This window comes from Monodon monoceros, unplaced genomic scaffold (assembly GCF_005190385.1).
Source record: "Monodon monoceros isolate NGI ecotype Baffin Bay Population unplaced genomic scaffold, NGI_Narwhal_1 Super_Scaffold_18, whole genome shotgun sequence".
NCBI lineage: Eukaryota > Metazoa > Chordata > Mammalia > Artiodactyla > Monodontidae > Monodon > Monodon monoceros.
This window is the reverse complement of record NW_021703774.1, coordinates 169,212,030-169,231,739: the sequence shown is the minus strand read 5'-3', so window position 1 is coordinate 169,231,739 and position 19,710 is coordinate 169,212,030. Positions and strand designations below refer to the sequence as shown.

General features: G+C 40.6%; 1 protein-coding gene across 1 annotated transcript in view; it reads left to right on the top strand.

Annotated features, from left to right (window-relative positions):
* The first annotated feature begins 431 nt into the window (after positions 1-431).
* Positions 432-19,710, top strand: part of DNAJC16 (DnaJ heat shock protein family (Hsp40) member C16) — a 32,083-nt gene continuing 12,804 nt past the window's right edge. The window contains exons 1-6 of the mRNA XM_029227980.1: positions 432-610; positions 5,195-5,261; positions 6,281-6,614; positions 15,645-15,829; positions 17,627-17,731; positions 18,433-18,591. Of these exons, the coding sequence (XP_029083813.1) occupies positions 444-610; positions 5,195-5,261; positions 6,281-6,614; positions 15,645-15,829; positions 17,627-17,731; positions 18,433-18,591 (1,017 nt within the window). The 5' untranslated portion in view covers positions 432-443. The remainder of the gene's footprint in view (positions 611-5,194; positions 5,262-6,280; positions 6,615-15,644; positions 15,830-17,626; positions 17,732-18,432; positions 18,592-19,710) is intronic.

Here is a 19,710-nt window from a genome sequence, read left to right as displayed (position 1 = left end):
AGCATGTGCTCAGTGAGGTATTCTCTAACCACATATTTTAAGTTTAAACTATTATTGTCAGAATAAGTGAAATAGTGTATTTGAGATGTAGTTGCCTTGATTTCCCTGTGTATGTTTTCCCACGTTTGCTTATTATTTCTTCTTCTCATTCGTTTTCAGTCATTCCTGAAGCTTTTCTGATACAAGGATTTTGGAGAGTTGCTATTCTTATTGCTCATCTCTTCATCTATAATAGTTCTTATTTGTGATATTCAAAAACAGTAGCAAGATTGTTCATTTAAGAAGATGTGGTCAAACAGCTTGGCACTTTTCCTGCAAAATATCTTTTGTTTTGTTTTTCATCTGTATATCTTATACCTTTACCTAGAAAGCAAGACTCTCCAGATTTCTACCAGTAAAACTTACTGCCTCTTCAATCATTTCAGCTCTGGAAAGGAAGAGAAATGGAAGTGAAAAAGTTGAGCATTTCCTGGCAGTTCTTGATAGTTCTGGTTCTGATCCTGCAAATTCTGTCTGCGTTGGATTTTGACCCATACAGAGTCCTAGGGGTCAGCCGAACAGCCAGTCAGGCTGATATTAAAAAGGCTTATAAGAAGCTCGCCCGGGAATGGTAGGTGAAACAAAGAAATAGCAGTTTAAAATAAGCTAAGCAGTTTTAGTAGGAGAATGAAGCCTAAATTATGGTTAGCTTTTATTTGTCTCTGTTTCTGTGTTCATTAAATATATAATATATATTTGTCTAACGTATTTTATGTGGAAGGACCTGTATTCGTGTGATTCTAGAATTTTTAGTGATGAGATCCAAAGCCTCTGTTACTATGAAACCCCCTGTTAGGAATTCTTTGGCTTAAAGAATTGCCTTGATACTGTTCACTTATTTAATGTTAAAGTAAGTAGGAGGAAACTTTAATAAATATATTTTAATATATATTATAAATTATATATATAAAATATATATAGTCAAGAGTGGATAAGCTGCCCTTCCCGTGATTCATAAAGTAACTCTTTGTTTTTGTTTTTGTTTTTTTTCCGGTACGCGGGCCTCTCACTGTTGTGGCCTCTCCCCTTGCGGAGCACAGGCTCCGGACGCGCAGGCTCAGCGGCCATGGCTCACGGGCCCAGCCGCTCCGCGGCATGTGGGATCTTCCCGGACCGGCGCACGAACCTGTGTCCCCTGCGTCAGCAGGCGGACTCTCAACCACTGCGCCACCAGGGAAGCCCCATAAAGTAACTCTTTATGAGTGCCATTGCTAAACAGAACACTATCCAGTCCTATTGTCTAGGTCTTTAATTTTTAAGCTTTCAAAAAAATTTTATAATAAGAGCTTTTTGCCCTCAATTTAGTAAGAATATTCAGGAACTGAGTACATTACTTTAAAAAATTATCACACAGAAAAATCTTAATTTTACCTGTAGACATTGGGGAATAAGCAAGTGTTTGTGATTTAGCAGGATAGCAATAAATTTAAACCTTATTTTGGACAAACATCGGTTTCTTCCACCGATGCCTTGGACATGACACAGTAGAAGCGCTAGATTATATAGCTGGAGGGGAGCAGCAGGAGGAGGAAGGGATGGTGAGGACACAGGCAGCTAAAGCTGGCAGAAGTAAGGAGAGGAAGTCTGGGATGGGAGCCATCATCAAGTACCTGCTGCATGCTAGGCTCCAGGTTCTATGCTGTTTATCTCATTTAAACCTTATAATTACCCTTTGAGGGAGGATATTGCTGTCCCTGTTTTTCCGGGGAGGAACTAGGCTCATGGTTGGTAAGTCTGTATTACCTGTGGGTTCCATAGGTTGACCTTCTGCACCAGCAGGTAGTTTATTGCTGTTTTCTTTCTTTTTTTTTTTTTGCGGTACGCGGGCCTCTCACTGTTGTGGCCTCTCCCGTTGCGGAGCACAGGCTCCGGACGCACAGGCTCAGCGGCCATGGCTCACGGGCCCACCCGCTCCGCGGCATGTGAGATCTTCCCAGACCGGGGCACGAACCCGTGTCCCCTGCATCGGCAGGCGGACTCTCAACCACTGAGCCACCAGGGAAGCCCTGCTCTTTTCTTTTTTAATCACTTACCCATCTGGGCAGAAGCGAGAGTGAGTGGGTTAGTGTCTGGGTGGGTAGGAAGTTATGCAGGAGCAAAGCTGCCACGTGCAGATGACACTGCGGGCTGTGCATGACTCTGCCTGACACCATTTTTCTTCAGTGAGAGATGCGTCTGAGTATTCAGTTGGTTGCAGTAAAGGTGAAAGATAGTTTAAAATATACTTTTGAATGTTTTGAATATGTAACTATCTTAGACCATATATTCATATCATGAGGAACCCAGAATTGGATACTAAAAACACAATCTCTGATTATGCATGGCCTCTTTCCAGGGACTCTACAGCAAAGTTGCTTTTTTTTCTACATCATTTCAGACTCTTGCCTCTTTGTATTTAAAGCAAAATACATAAATCTGCAATTCATAAGGTAACAACATTCTTTTAGACACAGTGTGGCCTTTGAATTAATTCACAAGGTAGCAATATTCTTTTGGACAGGATATGGCCTTTGACACAATTTGAAAGCAGAAATGATAGCTTGGTTATGTGGGATCTATTAAAATGTACAGCTTTGACTTTTCTATCTTCCAGAGCTAAAAAAAGGTGTTATGATATTAATTAAATAAATCATATGCTTCTCCTCCTTAACTAGAGTCTCTCTAGGCATAATATGTCACCATAGAAAGTCTAAAATTTGATCCAATGAAAGTCTAAAATTTTACTTCACCTTTGTATTTTCACTGTACTATTATTTTCTGCTGTTTTGGCTATGGCAGCATTTTATCAATGAAACAGTTTGTTTCATTTCATAATGGTTTCATATACAGTTGGCCCTTGAACAGCATGGGTTTGAACTGTGCAGTTCCGTTGAGCCCCATGTTGTTTAAGGGTCAGCTGTACACTGAAAATAGCAGTTTCCCAGTTTGACTTTTCAGAGTGAGCTGTCACAGTGGGGAATGGTTCATTGTTGAATTGGATTTGTAACCTTCCTCTGCTGTTTCACCACTTAATAGTATTCCTTACATCGCTCAAGAGCTTTCCCTTTGCTTGGTGAAACCTCTGGTGGGTTTTTTTTTTTTTTTGAGAGTTTTATTTGGCAAGAATTTTTAGGACTTCAAGCCCGAGAGGCAGCATCTCAAGTAATCCTGAGAGAACTGCTCCGAGGAGGCGATGGGGGGAGCTAGGATATATAGAGGTTTTGCAACAAAGGGCAGGTAGTCCAGAAACCATATTAAATTACTTTTTATCTCAGAAAAACTGTTTCTCTCCCAATAATTTTTATTATCGGTACTTTTCTTTTGTCATCTACACTGGCAGAATAACTCCTCCCACCCCAAGAAAAAGGCATCATAAAATTTGATTTGAAGCAAATGGGTATAATGTAGTCATTCACCTCAACAGTAATTGATTTGTCTGATACTTTCCTATATTACTTTTTCTACCTTCGTTTTTTTTCCCTTAAAGGTAGCGTTAGACAGCCAGTAGATACCAAGTACAGTATTTTCTTCACTTTGAAATTTAAAGGGTGTGTATAATATTGTAGTCTGTGAAATGTTTCATGTACACTGAAAATAGCATTAGATGGTACTTTCCTAGAGCTGAATTTATCCTTTTCTAAATGTTTTCAACTTTGTGGTATCTTCCTGTAATAAGGAAAATATTCCTTATAAGCTAAAACCGTCTTATGGTATCCTCCTTGTTCTTGGGCCTTGGTTTCCTCTGTTTCAGGATCTGTGGTTTTAACGCAGGTCTCAATAGTCTGTCTTTGGTTCAGTCTCCTTAAAAGCTCCTTGCTACCCTTCCCTTCTTCCCCTACAGAGTTCTGTATGTTAAATCTTCATTTGTGCAATTGCATAATTTTTATCTTCTCAGCCTTTGGCCTAAGTTTGAACATTGAAAGCACTTTTTTTTTTTCCAGTCATCCAGAAACATACTTTGGAACCACCATCTTGTTTCCTTAAGTCATTATTTTCATTGACATCTAGCTGAGATTTTTTCCCTACTAATATTCGTAACAGGATTAAATATTTAAGGGAGGAATGATGTCTAAATTCAACAGCCAATAATTTGAAGGTTTTTTATTTCTAGAGAAGTCAGAATATTGGTATAATTCATTCAAACATGTTCCTGCTAGAATAAGTTGGTCAAGTTGTAAATTTTTTTTATTCCTATGTACTTGGTGCTGTTTTTAGTAGTCATTTGCTTCCCAGTGGATTGTTTCTTTCCAGAACCTTTGCTAGAGGAAATGTACTAGAAGTTAGCAGGAGTGATTACAAAAAAATAAGCTCTGTAATAGAATCTCTTAATAAAATGAACATTGAAAAAATCAGTTGGTAGAAAACACTGATTTAGATCTTAAGCAGTTCTAAGGAAGTAAAACCCAGCCCCTACTTTCCAAAACTTTAGAATCCCCAAAGCTGAAATTGGTGCCAATACAAGAAGATTACAGAATAATATATGGCAGCAAGATGGATACAGTTAATTGCCAACTGTGTATAATAGCAAATATTAGTTCCAATATTAGTTGAAATCACTTTGTATAAACTAGATTTTTCTCACATTTTAAAACATGTGACCTTGTAATTATTATCCATTTGTAAGTAGGCAGTCAGGCAGGTGGGATAACCAGGGGAATAGTGAAAACTAAAATGTCCTAATTTGAACATCAGCAGCAAGATACCATTTGGAACATGGCTGTTACTAAACAAATTCATGGATTATCCTAAAAACTGTTTGCTTTGTCTACCTGAGTTGTCAGAAGAAATACCTACATTGATACCATTCTAACATTGGGATGAAATGCTGCCATCCTGGGAAAAGAAGTGGGTTCTTACGGATAAGTGACTTGACCCTTGAGCTCCAGCAGTGTTTGGGAGCAGCGTAAAGACAGATACACATCCCACCCTTCCTCAGTGAGAGCCTGGAGCGCTCTCTGGTGCTTTGAACATGTGCCCAGCTGAAGCGCTTTGGGAAGAAATTGCCTGTTCACAGTTTATTTACTGTAGTCACGTGAAGCAACTCATTGCTCCTCCCATTTTTAAGAAACTGTCCTAACAGAATGCCCTTCCCTTTGCCTCTGTGTGTACGAAGATGTCAATTGACCGTGTACAGAACAGTAAGTCCATCCTCACTGCCTTCCCCTTTGTGTTTCAGGCATCCTGACAAAAACAAAGATCCTGGAGCAGAAGACAAGTTCATTCAGATTAGCAAAGCTTATGAGGTATCGTGGCAAACTTTGTGATGTATCTTTTAGCTCTTATAAAATATATCTTAGGTGATCCGTTTGGGAAAGTCCTCTCGGAGAGGGCATGTTCCCCATGCCCTTGACCCCGTTTCTAGGTGATGGTAGAGACAACATATTTGGCCACATCCAGTATGTTGAAACTAGTACCTGAACACTCAGCTCTTAGGAAAACTGGCCTATTTTAAAGGCTTTAATTGGAATTTTAGAGTCACCCTGAACATATGTCTCTATTTCCTTATATTGCATGCTCACTTTGGCAGCACATATACTAGAAACTTACATTAAAGAATCACAGAACAATTTGCCTATATTTATTAAAGTGAGTTAAGGTTACAAATACATTTAAACACAACGTTTTTAACAGTTTTCCAACATATCAGGTTAAGTAAGTTGGTCTGGAATATGCAAGAAAGATAAGTCCATGGCTTCCTGATTTGTGTAGGGTAACGTTCTTCCACAGACGGTGCTTGGCTTATAGAATGATGCTTCATCCTAAAACAGGTTCTTGAATTTTAGACATCAAAGTTACTTCTAAGTAAGACAAAGTCAGCTAACATACAGTCACAGAATTCAATCCTGTGGCTACTTTTTGGTGTTCTCAGCTTTCCATACCTTCGTCTGAATGACTCCAACCTAGATGGTATGACTGAGTCAACGTTCTCGAGGTTGAGCCCTAGCGATCAAAGTTACATTAAGTTTTCTTTGCTTTATTGACGTGTTTAGTCGTGTGATAGCTCAGAATCTTTAAAGCCAAGATGATCATGAGTAGCTACACAACTGAAGTATTTTGTTTCTGAAATACTTAATTTTTCTATTAAGAGAAGTGTTTCATGGTATATAGAGTGATTGTGTTTAAAACATCTAATTGTGTTGTATCTTTACATTTATTTTTTTCCTATGTCTTCCAAGCTGCTTACAGGAAAGTCCTTTAGATGATCTCCTTTTTTTTCCTTCGTTTCCCGGATTTCTTATTTTTTTTTTCCCTTTCTTTATAGATTCTTTCCAATGAAGAAAAGAGATCACATTATGACCACTATGGAGATGCCGAGGAGAACCAGGGCCACCAGAAGCAGCAGCGAGAGTATCGCTTCCGCCATTTCCATGAGAATTTTTATTTTGATGAACCATTTTTTCACTTCCCTTTTAATTCTGAACGGCGAGACTCAATTGATGAAAAGTATTTATTGCACTTTTCACATTATGTGAACGAAGTGGTTCCAGATAGCTTCAAGAAACCCTACCTCATTAAGATCACCTCAGATTGGTGCTTTAGCTGTATCCATATTGAGCCTGTTTGGAAGGAAGTAGTTCAAGAACTGGAAGGGTTGGGTAAGATCATTTTATTCCTTGGAAGATGTTGGTATAGGAGAAGGTGACTTTTACGTCTCTTGAATTTTATGGGATATTTGGGAGAAGGAACAGTTAATGTGACTTCCCTTCACAAATTCATGGTGACTGGTGTTTTCCTGGGGACACATTTTCAGAGAGGGGAAATGTGTAAGCCACTTTCATCAAGTTAGCGTTACTAACTTGAAGCTTTATCTATGTAGTCTGCTAACATCTAGTTGAGGGCCTAATATAGAGGAAAAATTTAAAAATTATTGGTTGAACAAAGCAGCCCTCGAGCACCAGTTTTAATGCTGGTAGGATCTGCAGGTTATCCTTATGGTGTTTGTGATTTCACTCTGTGTATTAATTTGCTAGGGCAGCCATAACAAAATACCACAGACAGGGAGGCTTAAACAGCAGAAATGTATCTTCTCATAGTTCTCAAGGTTAGAAGTCCAAGATCAAGGTGTTGACAGGTTTGGTTTCTTGTGAAGCTTCTCTCCTTGGCTTGCAGATGGCCACCTTCTCCCTGTGTGTTCACATGGTCTTCTCTATGTATGTGTCTGGGTCTGGTGTATCACACTCTTTCTGTGACCCTAACAACCCCATTTTAACTTAATTACCTCTTTAAAGGCCCTATCTCCAAATATAATCACACTCTGAAGTACTGGGGATTAGAGCTTCAACCTGTGCATTTTGGGGGCACACAATTCAGCCTATAACCCATAGTATTCTAATGGTTCTAGGTTACCACTCTCAATCACAGATTAGCCTTTCCTTTGTTCATAGGCACCACTTAGCGCCAGGAAAATTTTACTGATCCAGGAAGGATATTTATTTTAATAACTCCTAAAAGTTGGAATTACTGAATTAAATGTGTGTGCATGTATTTGTATGTGTTTTATAGGCATTAGCAGACCTATTGAGTAACTAAAAAGGGACAAACTCAACCATAGGGGCCGAGGGGCCTGGATTTCTCTGGAGAGCGTGCCCCCCTGAAAGCCATCAGTTCATTTATTCTAAAGCAGGAATTTCAACCTGTTGTCCAGAGGCACTCAGGTACTCAGATTTGCCCGAATGCTTTCCTAAGATGTAGTCAAGTTCTTGGAAGACAAGGGAGTAAGTTTAGCACATTGTCTCACGCGGGGCGGGCGGCCGGCAGGTGCTTTCTGTGGCGCCTGATGAACGAATGAGAGGCCGAGGCCAGGCGGAAGCCACCGGGTTCATCACACAGCACAGCTGCACTTTGTGCCATGCCAGGTGGTGTGCTGAAAATCATTTAACCTCTTCAGTCTAGGAGCTGACATTAAAACCCCATAGCAGGGCTTCCCTGGTGGCGCAGTGGTTGAGAGTCCGCCTGCCGATGCAGGGGACACGGGTTCGTGCCCCGGTCCGGGAAGACCCCACATGCCGCGGAGAGGCTGGGCCCGTGAGCCATGGCCGCTGAGCCTGCGCGTCCGGAGCCTGTGCTCCGCAACGGGAGAGGCCACAACAGTGAGAGGCCCGCATACCGCCAAAAAAAAAAAAAAACAAAAACAACCCCATAGCAGAACGTAAACATTGACCCAGTGCATAATTTAGAACGGTAATGCATTTACACCAAGGTCAGATCAGAGCCAACAGGCAAACATACATGACGTGAGGCAACATAGCACAGTGGTCAGCTGTTATGAACACATGCCTTGGAGTCATAGAGACCAGTTTTCAGATCTCAGCTGTATCATTTACTACTTTGTGTCCTTGGACAAATTACTTAGCCTAAGTTTCTTCAGCTCTAAAATGGGGTTATGATGTCAAACCAACAGGATTGTTATGAATATTAAATGAGAAAAAAATGTGTTTTAAGTGCCTGATATATATGAAGTACTTAATAAATGAACCTTAGAGAATTTCTGGTTAACGGGGTTTTCTGGTTTACCAAACTAAAATTTTTGAGAGCACCTATTTTGTAAATTCCTTTTAAAAATCTTTCTCAAATGTTAGTTTTCTTCAGCTCATAGACTGTCAAGCACTGACCTTTGCCTTATTTTTAGCTAAAGATGATTAGATGATTAGAAGCTGGCTGGACAGGAAATGGAGGAGTAACATTCAGGCAAGAGGGAACAGTGCAGGCAGGGCAACAAAGAGCATCCTCAGAAGAGCCAGCAGCAAGGTGTGACTTGAGTGCAGGTGAGAGTGGAGGAAGCAGGAAGAGCATGCTGGGAGCCAGGTGGTAAGGATCCTTGAAGTCCAGGCTAAGGAAGCTGGACTTTATTGTATAGTACGTAGTAAAGCCAAGAGTGATCTAATCAGGTCTGTGCTTTAGAAAGCTAACTGTTCAAGCTGTGTGAAGGACAAATTAAAGAAGGTGAGAATAGGGGCAGGGAGGTTACCAGTCCTGGCAAGACAGCAACCATTGGCCTGAGCTTGGGCAGTAGGAGCAGAGAGGGGCCAAGTGTCCGATATTTCAGGGGTAGGATCACGAAGGGACCTGGCACCTGAGGACCATTTAAATGTGAGAAATGAGGAAAAGAGAGGGAGTCAAGGTTGACTCTGCATTCTGACTTGAGCAACTGGATGGGCAGGAAATACAGAGAAGAGTTGAATTGGGGAGAAGTGATTCTAAATAATGACTGTGGTTTGGACATACCAAGTGCAATGACATGACAATAATAATATAAGCATAATAATAATAGCTTATATTTATTGACAGCTTACCGTATGCCAAGCACTAATGTGAGTATCAACTCATAAACAACTCCTTGAGGCAGCTGCTGTTGTCATCCCGCTTTTATAGAGACTTGGCTCATATTGGTACCTTGTCCAAGGTCCCACAGTTGGTATTCGGCAGAGCTGGGATTCAAACCCAGGGAGTCTGGCTCTATAATCCCCGTGGAGAACACGATGCCCTGCTGCCTTTCGGGGTCCTTAAATCTGTGATGATTGAAGGTCTTGCCATCCTTTGGGGTTGTTGTGCTGTATAGTCCTAATAAGTCAGGACTCAAAATGACAAGGATGGAAGAAGATGGATTTAGATCCATAGAAGCAACGTTTATAGGAATTTAGTCTGTTCCCCCGCCTCACCCCCCAAGTCTCCTCGAAAGCAGGTTTTGACTAAATGTATTAAATTAGTTTGGTTTTCCTCTTTGGAACCTTCGGATTTGTTGAAGATTCCTGACAGTCAAGTTCCACTTGGAATGTTAGATGACATTGAGATGAGATATCCATGTATCCATGGGCGCTCCCTGTCCGAGCAAGGCAGCATTATCCTTGAAGAGAGTTACTGCAGAAAATGTTTCTATTCTGAGTTGACAGAAAGAGCAGACAATCTTAAAGATTAGCTGGGTGGTCTGGGGAAGCCTGGACATTATCTCAGAATAACATAAAATGCTGAATTGCAGTAAATGAAGGAAATGGAACAGTTCCACCCAGAGGAGAAATGTTGTAGCTATTTAGATGGAATCTACGGTCATGCAGTTTGGTAATAACTAGTGTGCAAAAGCATCCAGCATTTATAGACAACCATGCTGTGGAGGAGGGTCCAGAAATAGTCAGCACTGCCCCTGACCTTGAGGAGCTTACTGTTAATTGAAGAGAAAATAGGTACCCAGAAAATTCACACCAACCTCACATTCGCAAGTACAGAATAGTATAATACTACAGGAATAAGTAGAAGATGATAAGGAATTCATTGCATGTTCTCATTTAAAACTTCTTTCTTGGGAGTTCCCTGGCAGTCCAGTGGTTAGGACTCAGTGCTTTCACTCCCATGGCCTGGGTTCAATCTCTGGTCCGGGAACTTATATCCCGCAAGCTGCATGGCATGGCCAATAAAAAAAAGAACTTTTTTCTTAATGGACCAAGTACCATATTAAACACTAAAGTAAATATTATAACTTTTTTTTTTTAGCATTTTACTTATTTTTCATTGTGCTAAATGCTTTGTATGGATTGTCTTTATCCCCAAAGTAACCCAACGAGGGAGAGACTATTATTATCCCTATTTTACAGATGAGGAAACTGAGGCCCAGGAAGGTTAAGGAACAACTGAGGTCACACTGTTCATAAGCAGCAGTGTCGGGCTATGGACCCAGAAGTCTGACTCCAGAGTTCAGTCTTAACCACTGTGCTGCACTGCTCAGAAATAAGTAAACCTGGTCCTCGCACCCAGGAAACTCAACTAAGAGACACACCTGAATCATCACAGCACACTCAGTGCTCGCTGGGAGCTGCAGACAGTTACCAGGGCGTCAAGGAGGTTGCGTGTCTTGAAATCAGATATCGTTTTAGGGAAACCCAAGTTGGATGATCATGTAATGTTTATCCACCATGACTTCTTATTTTAAAAGAAAGAATAATTCCTCTCTTTCAAGGAATTATTCCTAAAAATAGCTAAGTGTATAACAACTTCATACTGTGTAGGAAAGCGGTCTGCCTAGATACTGGTTACAGTATTTTTTTTTCCTCCTGAAGCTCTGTGTTCTTGATTTTGTGTTGTTTCACATCATTTTGCATCTTAGTAGTTTGTTTATTAACAGGTTTGTATTTAGCCAGATTTGACAGTGCCATGTTCTTTGAGTTGGCTCTGTACCATCCCTTAAGGCATATGGAAAAGTTGAAAGAAAGATGAGTATGTGTATGCGACAGAGGGGAAAATGAAAGAATTTCCCTAAAAGACGTGACACACGTTTAGGATTGCATAATGAAAGCAAATATAATTTGACACCTCAAAAGAGAGATCTTTACTACTTTACAGAAAGAACACCCTCTTACAAACTCAAAAAGAGGAGAAGATATTTGTATTTTTAATTCCCCGGGATCTGCAAATTAGCCCGAAACATTGATCCGTAGAAAAATCAAATGTTTCTGAAAACAGTAACACACTTTGCCTTTCTTTTAAATTTGCTGCTCAAGTTCGTGTGGATTCTGGTGTGTCCTTGTTATCCAGCCAGGTTATGCTGAATCAGGATAAGAATAGGAGAACTGTACTTGCTGAGCTCGCTTTGTGAACCCGGAACTTTGGAGTGTAGAGAGTTTCAGGGAGGAGACGATAGAAATTGTGTTGTCCACTGTAACTCAGAGACCCTAAGTCACCACCAGTCATAGTGGTCATTTCCCAGCCTGAATCTTAGGGAGAAAACAGTGCTTTCGACTTTTCTGACTCTTCCTTCCCAGCTTGGATGGAGGGAGAGGAAGGGATTAGTTAGGTCTGGACTTTAAGGAATTTCGGTATTCTTATTATAATCTTAAGTATCTTTTCAAGAGGAAGAATACCACAAATTTAAACACCAAATATGTATCATTCTTTATGCTATTCTAATTCATGTGATAGTCTATAGGAAAGAAGTAACATTCCTTCAGAGTTTAGAAATCGGTATAATATTAAGAATCGAAGTCCTTTGTAGAAATGATCCAAGGAATAGCCCTTTATAGACTGAGAAATGCTTATGTTTGATGAAGGTGATGTAGGTAATTCCAAGGACTCAATGGTAATTTTAAGTAAAATAAATGAAACCAATCACTTGTATTCTGTTTTAACTAGAAAAAAGCTATATTGATGGGAGCATAGTGAGAGTGTAACATTGTTTATCCCACTCCACACAAGGAAGGGAGAGAGACTCATGGAGGTTAAAATTCCACTCATATAAGAGACAAGTCTCTAGATCAGACTTCACATGGTCTGGATGAAATAATACTTAATAATAAGAGTTGTGATTAATTAGGCGCCCACTATATTCCAGGCTCTGGGCTAGGCTCATTTTTATATTATGTCATTTAGTCCTCACAACAATTTATCTCCATTTTACAAATAAGGAAACTGAGACTCAGAGAGGTTAAATGACTTGCCTAAGGTTGCACAGCTAATGGGTAGCAGAGCTGGAATTTGAATCTGGATCTGACTTTGAATACTTTTATCCATTTACTTGTTTTTAAAAAACTGAGTGCCAGGAACTATTCTAGATATTAAGGATACAGCAGTAAACAAAATAGCCCAAAACCCTACATTCATAGAGCTTCTATATTCTAGTGAAGAGAGACAAACAAACATAAAATATACAGCCCGCCAGATGGTGGTAGAGTGTGATAAAAAAGGCCGGGTGCTGGGGAATGCCCGGGTGAGAGGCTTCAGTTTTAAATCAGGCAGATGAGGAAGGGCTCACTGAGCAGGTGGCCCATAGGGGGCGAGAGAGCGAGCTTCCGGAATATCTGAGGGAAGAGTAGGGGGGAACAGCAAGCGCAAAAGATCTCTTCAGTTTCCTTTGCTCTCCCAAGACTCCTGCATCCCTTGTCCTGATTCTGGGCCCACCAGCCACCATTCTAATTACTGATTCTAGTCCCAAAGTCTGGTAGAGGGCACCGCTGAATGATGCAGGTACTGGGAAGGCATATTCCCCAGGATCAGTTAAATACGGTGGCTTCTGGCCTATGTAGTCATTGATGGTGGGTCCGTCTCTAAGAAATTGATCCCTCCAGCGTTCAGAGCCGAGGGTGGAAGAGGGTACTGGAGACAGGAAGGAGCCAGGCTTTGCAGTCGGCTGGGCCTGGGTTCAAATCTTGGTCCTACTGCACACTAACTGTGATGCCGGCTAGGTTGGCTCAGCCTCTCCAAGCACCCGCTTCCTCATCCATGAAGATGACGATACTTAACCACGCAGGGGGTTTGTGGGTGTGAAAAGTGATAACGGATATAAAGCTGTAGGCATGCTGCCTGTCTTAGAAAGGGCTCAAGACACGTTGATTCCCCCCTTGGACCTTTGCTGTGTGGCCGCTTGACCTTGCTAGGTGACGTCTCTTCTCGCTTTACATGAGACTGGGTCTCTCAGGTATGTGCCTGCTATGTTCTCGTTCTTTCTCCTGCTCACACAATCTTAGGTGCACTTTAATTTACTGACATTGTTCAGTGGTTATTTTTAATGCCTCTAGTGTGATAGAATAGTGTACTAGACTTGACTCTAGAACATCAAGCTGGGACTCTTTTTCTGCAATTTTATCACCTCTGCAAACTGGGATAAGTCAGTTCACCTCTCCGAGTCTCTTTATCTGTAAAATGAGGGGAGTGGACTATGTGATGTCTGAGGTGCCTCCTTTCCTGCCCTTGAGATACTCACAGTCAGGTGGCCAGCAGATAGATTTGTTTAGCCTACTCAGCAATTTTAAAGTATTAAGTTTGCAGTCGCTGCCGTTTACTCAGCAATTCCATTTGGGGGATTTTTCAATTAAGAAGTTATCACACAAGTACACAAAGATGTACAAGGATGTCTATCGAAACATGCCTTATAATAGTGAAAGCCAGAAGCCATTTCAATGTGCAGCAGTAAAGAATGGGTTAAATAGATTGAGGGTCCAGTTTCAGTGATGAGCTCCTACTGTGTGCCAAGCTCTGTTCTGGTGCTTGGAGTACATCAGAGAACTAAACAAAGAGCCCTGCCTTCAAACGGCTTACATTCTAACAGGGGAAGACAGACAATTAAAAGATCCACAGAATGAGGAACTTGGGCGGTGTGTTAGAAGATGGTAAGTGCTATGGAAAAGGAAAAGTGAGAGACTTGAAGGGGATCCTGAGTGTGGGGAGGGCAGTTTTAAATACAGGAGTCGGGTTGTCCTCATTGAGAAGGACCTGCAGTTGGTGAAGGAGCCAGCTACACAGATGTCAGGAGGTGCACCAGCCAGCACCGAGGCCCAAAGGCAGGAACGAACGTGCCAGTGTGTTTAAAGAACAGGGATGCTGGGGGCTAGAGCAAGTGAGCCTGAGGAATGGGAGAGGAAGGGGGCCAGGGGTCAAATCACAGAGGTCTTGTAGGCCTTTGTGAAGATTGTGGTTTTATTCTGAGTTAAAATGGGGAGGCTTTGCCAGATTTGGGCAGAGGAGCGACATGATCCGTTGTTTATGTTTTAGAAGGAACAGTCTGGCTACCGTGTTGAGGACAGACAGTAGGGGGACAAGGAGAAACACGACACCATTGAGGAGGTTATTGCAGCAACTCAGGGGAGAGAGATGAAGATGCATAAGAGACGGGGTACAATGGAAGTGGAGAAAAACAGTCGGATTCCTGCTGTATTTTGAAGACAGGACCAACAGGACTTGCTGACGGATCGGATGGGGGGTGTGAGAGACGAGAGGGGTCAAAGATCACTCTTAAGACTTTCATCCTGAGTAACAGGAAGGAGGGAGCCGCCATCAATGGAAATGGTGAAAGCCAGGGTAGAACAGGTTTGAGGGAGGAGATCAGGAGGTTGTTTTTGAAAACTTTATACTTAGAGGTCTGTTAGACACCCAAGAGAAAAAGCATATTTACTGCCTATTAACATTTACTGTATCTCCAATGTTTAGCAGAGGAACTAGCCCTCCAAATACAGTGGTTGAATGAAAGACAAGAAAAGTTATTCAAATACTAAGCGAAATAAGTGTCAGATGATCCCATTTTATTTTATTTATACCTGTGTGTATACACACACACACACACACACACACACACACATATTTGCGTAAGAAAAGGCACAGATAGATACCAAAATGTTAACAATAGTTATGTGGGATACGACCAAGTAATTTTAACCTAATCTCTTTCTCTTTCTGAGAATCTGTACAAAATCTCTATAAAATAGTTTATGTAAAAGGGAGACATGCTCTGAAAGGTGAGAAGATTATGATTCTAGCCCATCGTTAGATTCTAGGTTTTTTCAACCATTGCAGAGTTGATGAACCCTTGAATTGTTTACAGGTGGTGTTCTTTATGAATAGGAACACTGTGGACAGATTATTCTTTTCTTTTGAAGTATTTCTTCATGATCTACTCCCAAAATTAGAAACAACAGACTGAAAGATAGAAAGATTTGTGGCCCTTCTTAAACATTGCTAGATGGCTATGCAGAAAAACTGAACCAATTTAGCATTCCAGCAGTGATAGAATGCTAGACAGTCTATCAGGAAAGATATCCCCTCCTACTAAGTCGGGATTTCATTTTCACACCAAAAAATTACTTAGCAGCATTTCTTCACCTGCCATGAGGGCATTAAAAGTCTTCATGGAGGTCTTCCGTATTTTTCAGGCGTAGGAATCGGCGTGGTCCACGCTGGCTACGAGAGACGCCTGGCCCATCACCTGGGAGCACACAGCACACCAGCTATCCTAGGAATCATAAATGGGAAAGTCTCCTTCTTCCATAATGCAGTTGTCCGTGAGAACCTGCGACAGTTTGTAGAGAGTCTTCTTCCAGGGAACTTGGTGGAGAAAGTAAGTACCTGGCTGAGAAGTAGTTTAAGAGGCTCCTGGGACTGCTGGCTGCCCCGAACTCTACCGGTGGTCATCCTCAGACCTGAGTTTCATTTGGGGCAGGGCAAGACACATATTAATTAATTAATTACTCGAACTAAATCATTTAAATGAAGTCTGCCAGAGACTGAAAATTGAAACAGATGAAGTAGAGAGACTGAAAGAATCATCCTTGTCAAAACCGCTGGGAAGGCTTACACTGTCATAGGAATCTGAGCCTAAAATGAGAGTGCCTCTTCTTTTCTCAACAAAAAATTAGATCACAACATGGGACGAAGGAGGTCTTTCCAACTCATGCATGTGTTCGTTTAAAGATACTTTTCTTATGAGAGTATTCAAATTAAGTTATATTTGGTTATATATTTAACGATCATATCTATTGAAAACACCAGATTCCATGAAATGAGATATTATTTTTGGAACTTTCAAAGCATATAGCGATGCAACAGTGTGAATAAACTTCACAAACAAAAGATTGAGCTAGAGAAACCAGGCACAGAAATTCCCACAAACTATAAACTATGATTTTTATATTTAAGAAGCACTTTTCCCTCAGTATCTGAGGTTAGAGATCACAGGAACTAGAAGAAGCTTCTTATGTTGCTTTAAATGAAAATGATTCATTCTTTTAATAATACCAAGGAGAGTGAACATACAGATACTTCCATCCTATTTCTACACAGCCTGTCCCACCAGGATCATTACCCACAGAAGAAATATTTGTTGGAGTTAACTCGAAATTGTCAGAGAGCATTGTAGCCTCCTAAAATGATGATGGGTTGTCCTGACAGGTCCGCAAACCTTTTTAAAATGCCTGTTGTATGTCAGACATTATGATAAGTGCTGAAGACACTTTCCAAGGAGCTCGCAGTCTAGTAGGTGATTGTTTCCATCCTATATGTAGAGTGCCCATCCTAGAGATTTGAGAAAGGCTTCCTGGCAGAAATGACCCCTGTACTGAGTTTGCCAGGTGAGGAGAGAGAAGAAGGGAATGAGTTCCAGGCATACAGAGGTAGCCTGCTTTGTATGAAGTAGTCATTAGTGAGTGGGAGAAGACAGGATTAAAGGGGTTAATGGGAATCTCACTGTGAGGGTCTCCTTTAAGGAACTTGGACTTGGCCTGCAGGTGATGGAGCCATTGAAAGGAGCTGAGCAGTGGGGTGAAACGATGAGATTGAGGTTTTATATAGATCATTCTGGAAGCAAAGTGGAAAGATAAACTTTTTTGAACTACTGTGAACATTTTCTAGATAGAAATTTAATTTATTCAAGTTTTTAATTTGTTTTCTTGGGATTATTTTAAGGCATAAACAGGGAAACACAAAAGTAGCAATTCAGATGGCAGTGAATGAACTTATGTAATGTATAGGTGGGGTGGGCCCACTTATTTTTATTTAAGCCATTTTAAAAGAGCAGTTGTTGCATTATCTTCTAATAGATTAACAAGTGCAGTCTATAACTGAGCAAGAGCCAACTTTGAAAGCTCATTTTTTTTTATAGTATGGTCAGTAATTGTTTCAGAAAAGATTATGATTTCAGTCTGTAAGGGTTGGATCACATGAAAATATGAAATCAATATCTCTGTTCTTTTAATTAATTTTAGTCACATAAAGGCAAAAAATTTGTTGTCTGCATTTTTTATTTTTTACAAAACAATCTTTTGCACATATTTGATTTTGTTTAATTATCTCCTGACTGGACTATAATGCAGTTGTTAAGAATTAAATGTTGAAACTAACATCCTTTATTCAATTTAAGGTTACAAGTAAAAATTATGTCAGATTCCTCTCTGGCTGGCAGCAAGAGAATAAACCGCATGTCCTTCTGTTTGACCAAATGCCCGTTGTACCACTGCTCTACAAGGTACTTTAGGTGCTGGGGTAATGTTTTCTCTTATTTTTGGTGATTTTCTTTTTTGTGAGTAATAGCTCATCCCAAGAGAAATGCTTGAAGACCAGAAATTTGCTTTAACCACCATACATTGAGGACCTACTGATGCTATTACTGTGCTAGTACTTTCCACACACATAATAGCATTTAACCTTTAGAAGAACCCAGTGATACAGATTATTATCCCTACTTTTACTGAAGCTTAGAGTGGTTGTATAACCTGCCAAGGTCTCCCATGCTGAATATCGATTCCCCTGTAGCCTGTCTGATTCCAGACCTGCCCTCTGAATATATGCTGTACTTCCATCTAGCACACCTCTGGTTATCACTGTGACATGAGATGGGAGAGGAAAGTGCTAAACTGTTGGCGTGGTCACTGCCATCTTACATAATTAGGGTACAGTTAACTCCTCAAACCTCCCACCCAGTACAGATCTCAGTAAGATGAATATCTTGCTCTGTCTGAAAAAAAGAATTATTTGCGGTTTAGCTTTGTTGGTACAGTTTTTGTTCATGGAGCACCATAGCATTCCTACAAGGGAACGAGGGTGTAGCAGCCTGAGTGGGGCTGTATAAGCTAGCGTTCATCTCCACCCACTGATGAGAACAAGTCACACTTAATTTAGATGCTGTGCTATCACTTTCATTTCTTCCTCTCTGTTATGCCCTGACAGTTGACTGCTTTCGCATATAAAGATTATTTGTCATTTGGATATGTGTACGTCGGTTTGAGAGGGGTGGAAGAGATGACAAGGCAATACAACGTCAACGTCTATACCCCCACCATCCTGATCTTTAAAGAACACATACACAAGCCTGCAGATGTTATCCAGGTATGTGAGTGTCACCTTGTTTCAAGATGGCCCTCCCATTTTATCTCAAGGTGTCATATAAATAAGCAGCAAAATCGAGCACACAGGAGAGGAGAAGAAACTAGTTTTAATCTCTTCCTTTAGGGACTTCCCTGGCGGTCCAGTGGTTAAGACTCCGCACTTCCACTGCAGGGGTGCGGATTTGATCCCTGGTCAGGAACGAAGATCCCACATGCCTCGCAGCGCAGCCAAAAAATTAATTAATTAACTAACTAAATAACATCACTGGAAAAAAAGAAAAAAACCCATAAACTAAGTTAAAGAACATACACTGAATATTTATCTGATCTTAAGATAGGGAAGGGCTAAAAACATTGGGGAAAATCTTGTTGGAAAATCTTAATAACTTGATTATAAGTTTTAAATTTTTATATAAATGCTTAAGAATTTTTGATTAAACAATAAGGGAAGTAATTACTACCAATATAAAAGGGATCATCATCTTTAATTTCTAATGAGCTTCTTCTAATCAAGGAGATCAACCCAAAACTTCTTGAGAATGACCACTTAATGAGTACAGAGTTTTAGGGTGATGAAAATGTTTTGGAACTAGATAGAGATGAGGGCTGCACAACACTGAATGTACTAAATGCCACTGAATTGTACACTAAAATGGTTAATTTCACGTTATGTGAATTTTACCTCCATTTTTAAAAAAATTTTTAAAACTTCCCCCCAAAACGAAATGAACAAAATCCTGAGATGAGATTCAAGTGAGTAATAAACACCTTTAAAAAAACAAATCTCACTAATAATCAGAGAAAAGCAAAATAAACATTTTCTTCTCTCATCAAATTGTTAAAGATTTTTGAAGGAAAAATCCTCAGTAGAGTTGAGACTACAGAGAAACAGGGACTTGTCTCTCTTGCCTTGCTGGAAGAAGCCTCAAAAGTTTTCCAAAAAGCGATTGGGTGATAAAACATCAACTGCCTAGCAGAAGAGCGAGCACTCCTGAGTACCTGCCAAAGCAGTGTGTGTGCCAAACACTGCCTTCTGTGCTGAGGGTACGGCCCTGGACAAGATTGACAGAATTCCCCGTCCTGTGTTCTAGTGGGGACGACAGACAATCAGCGTAACATA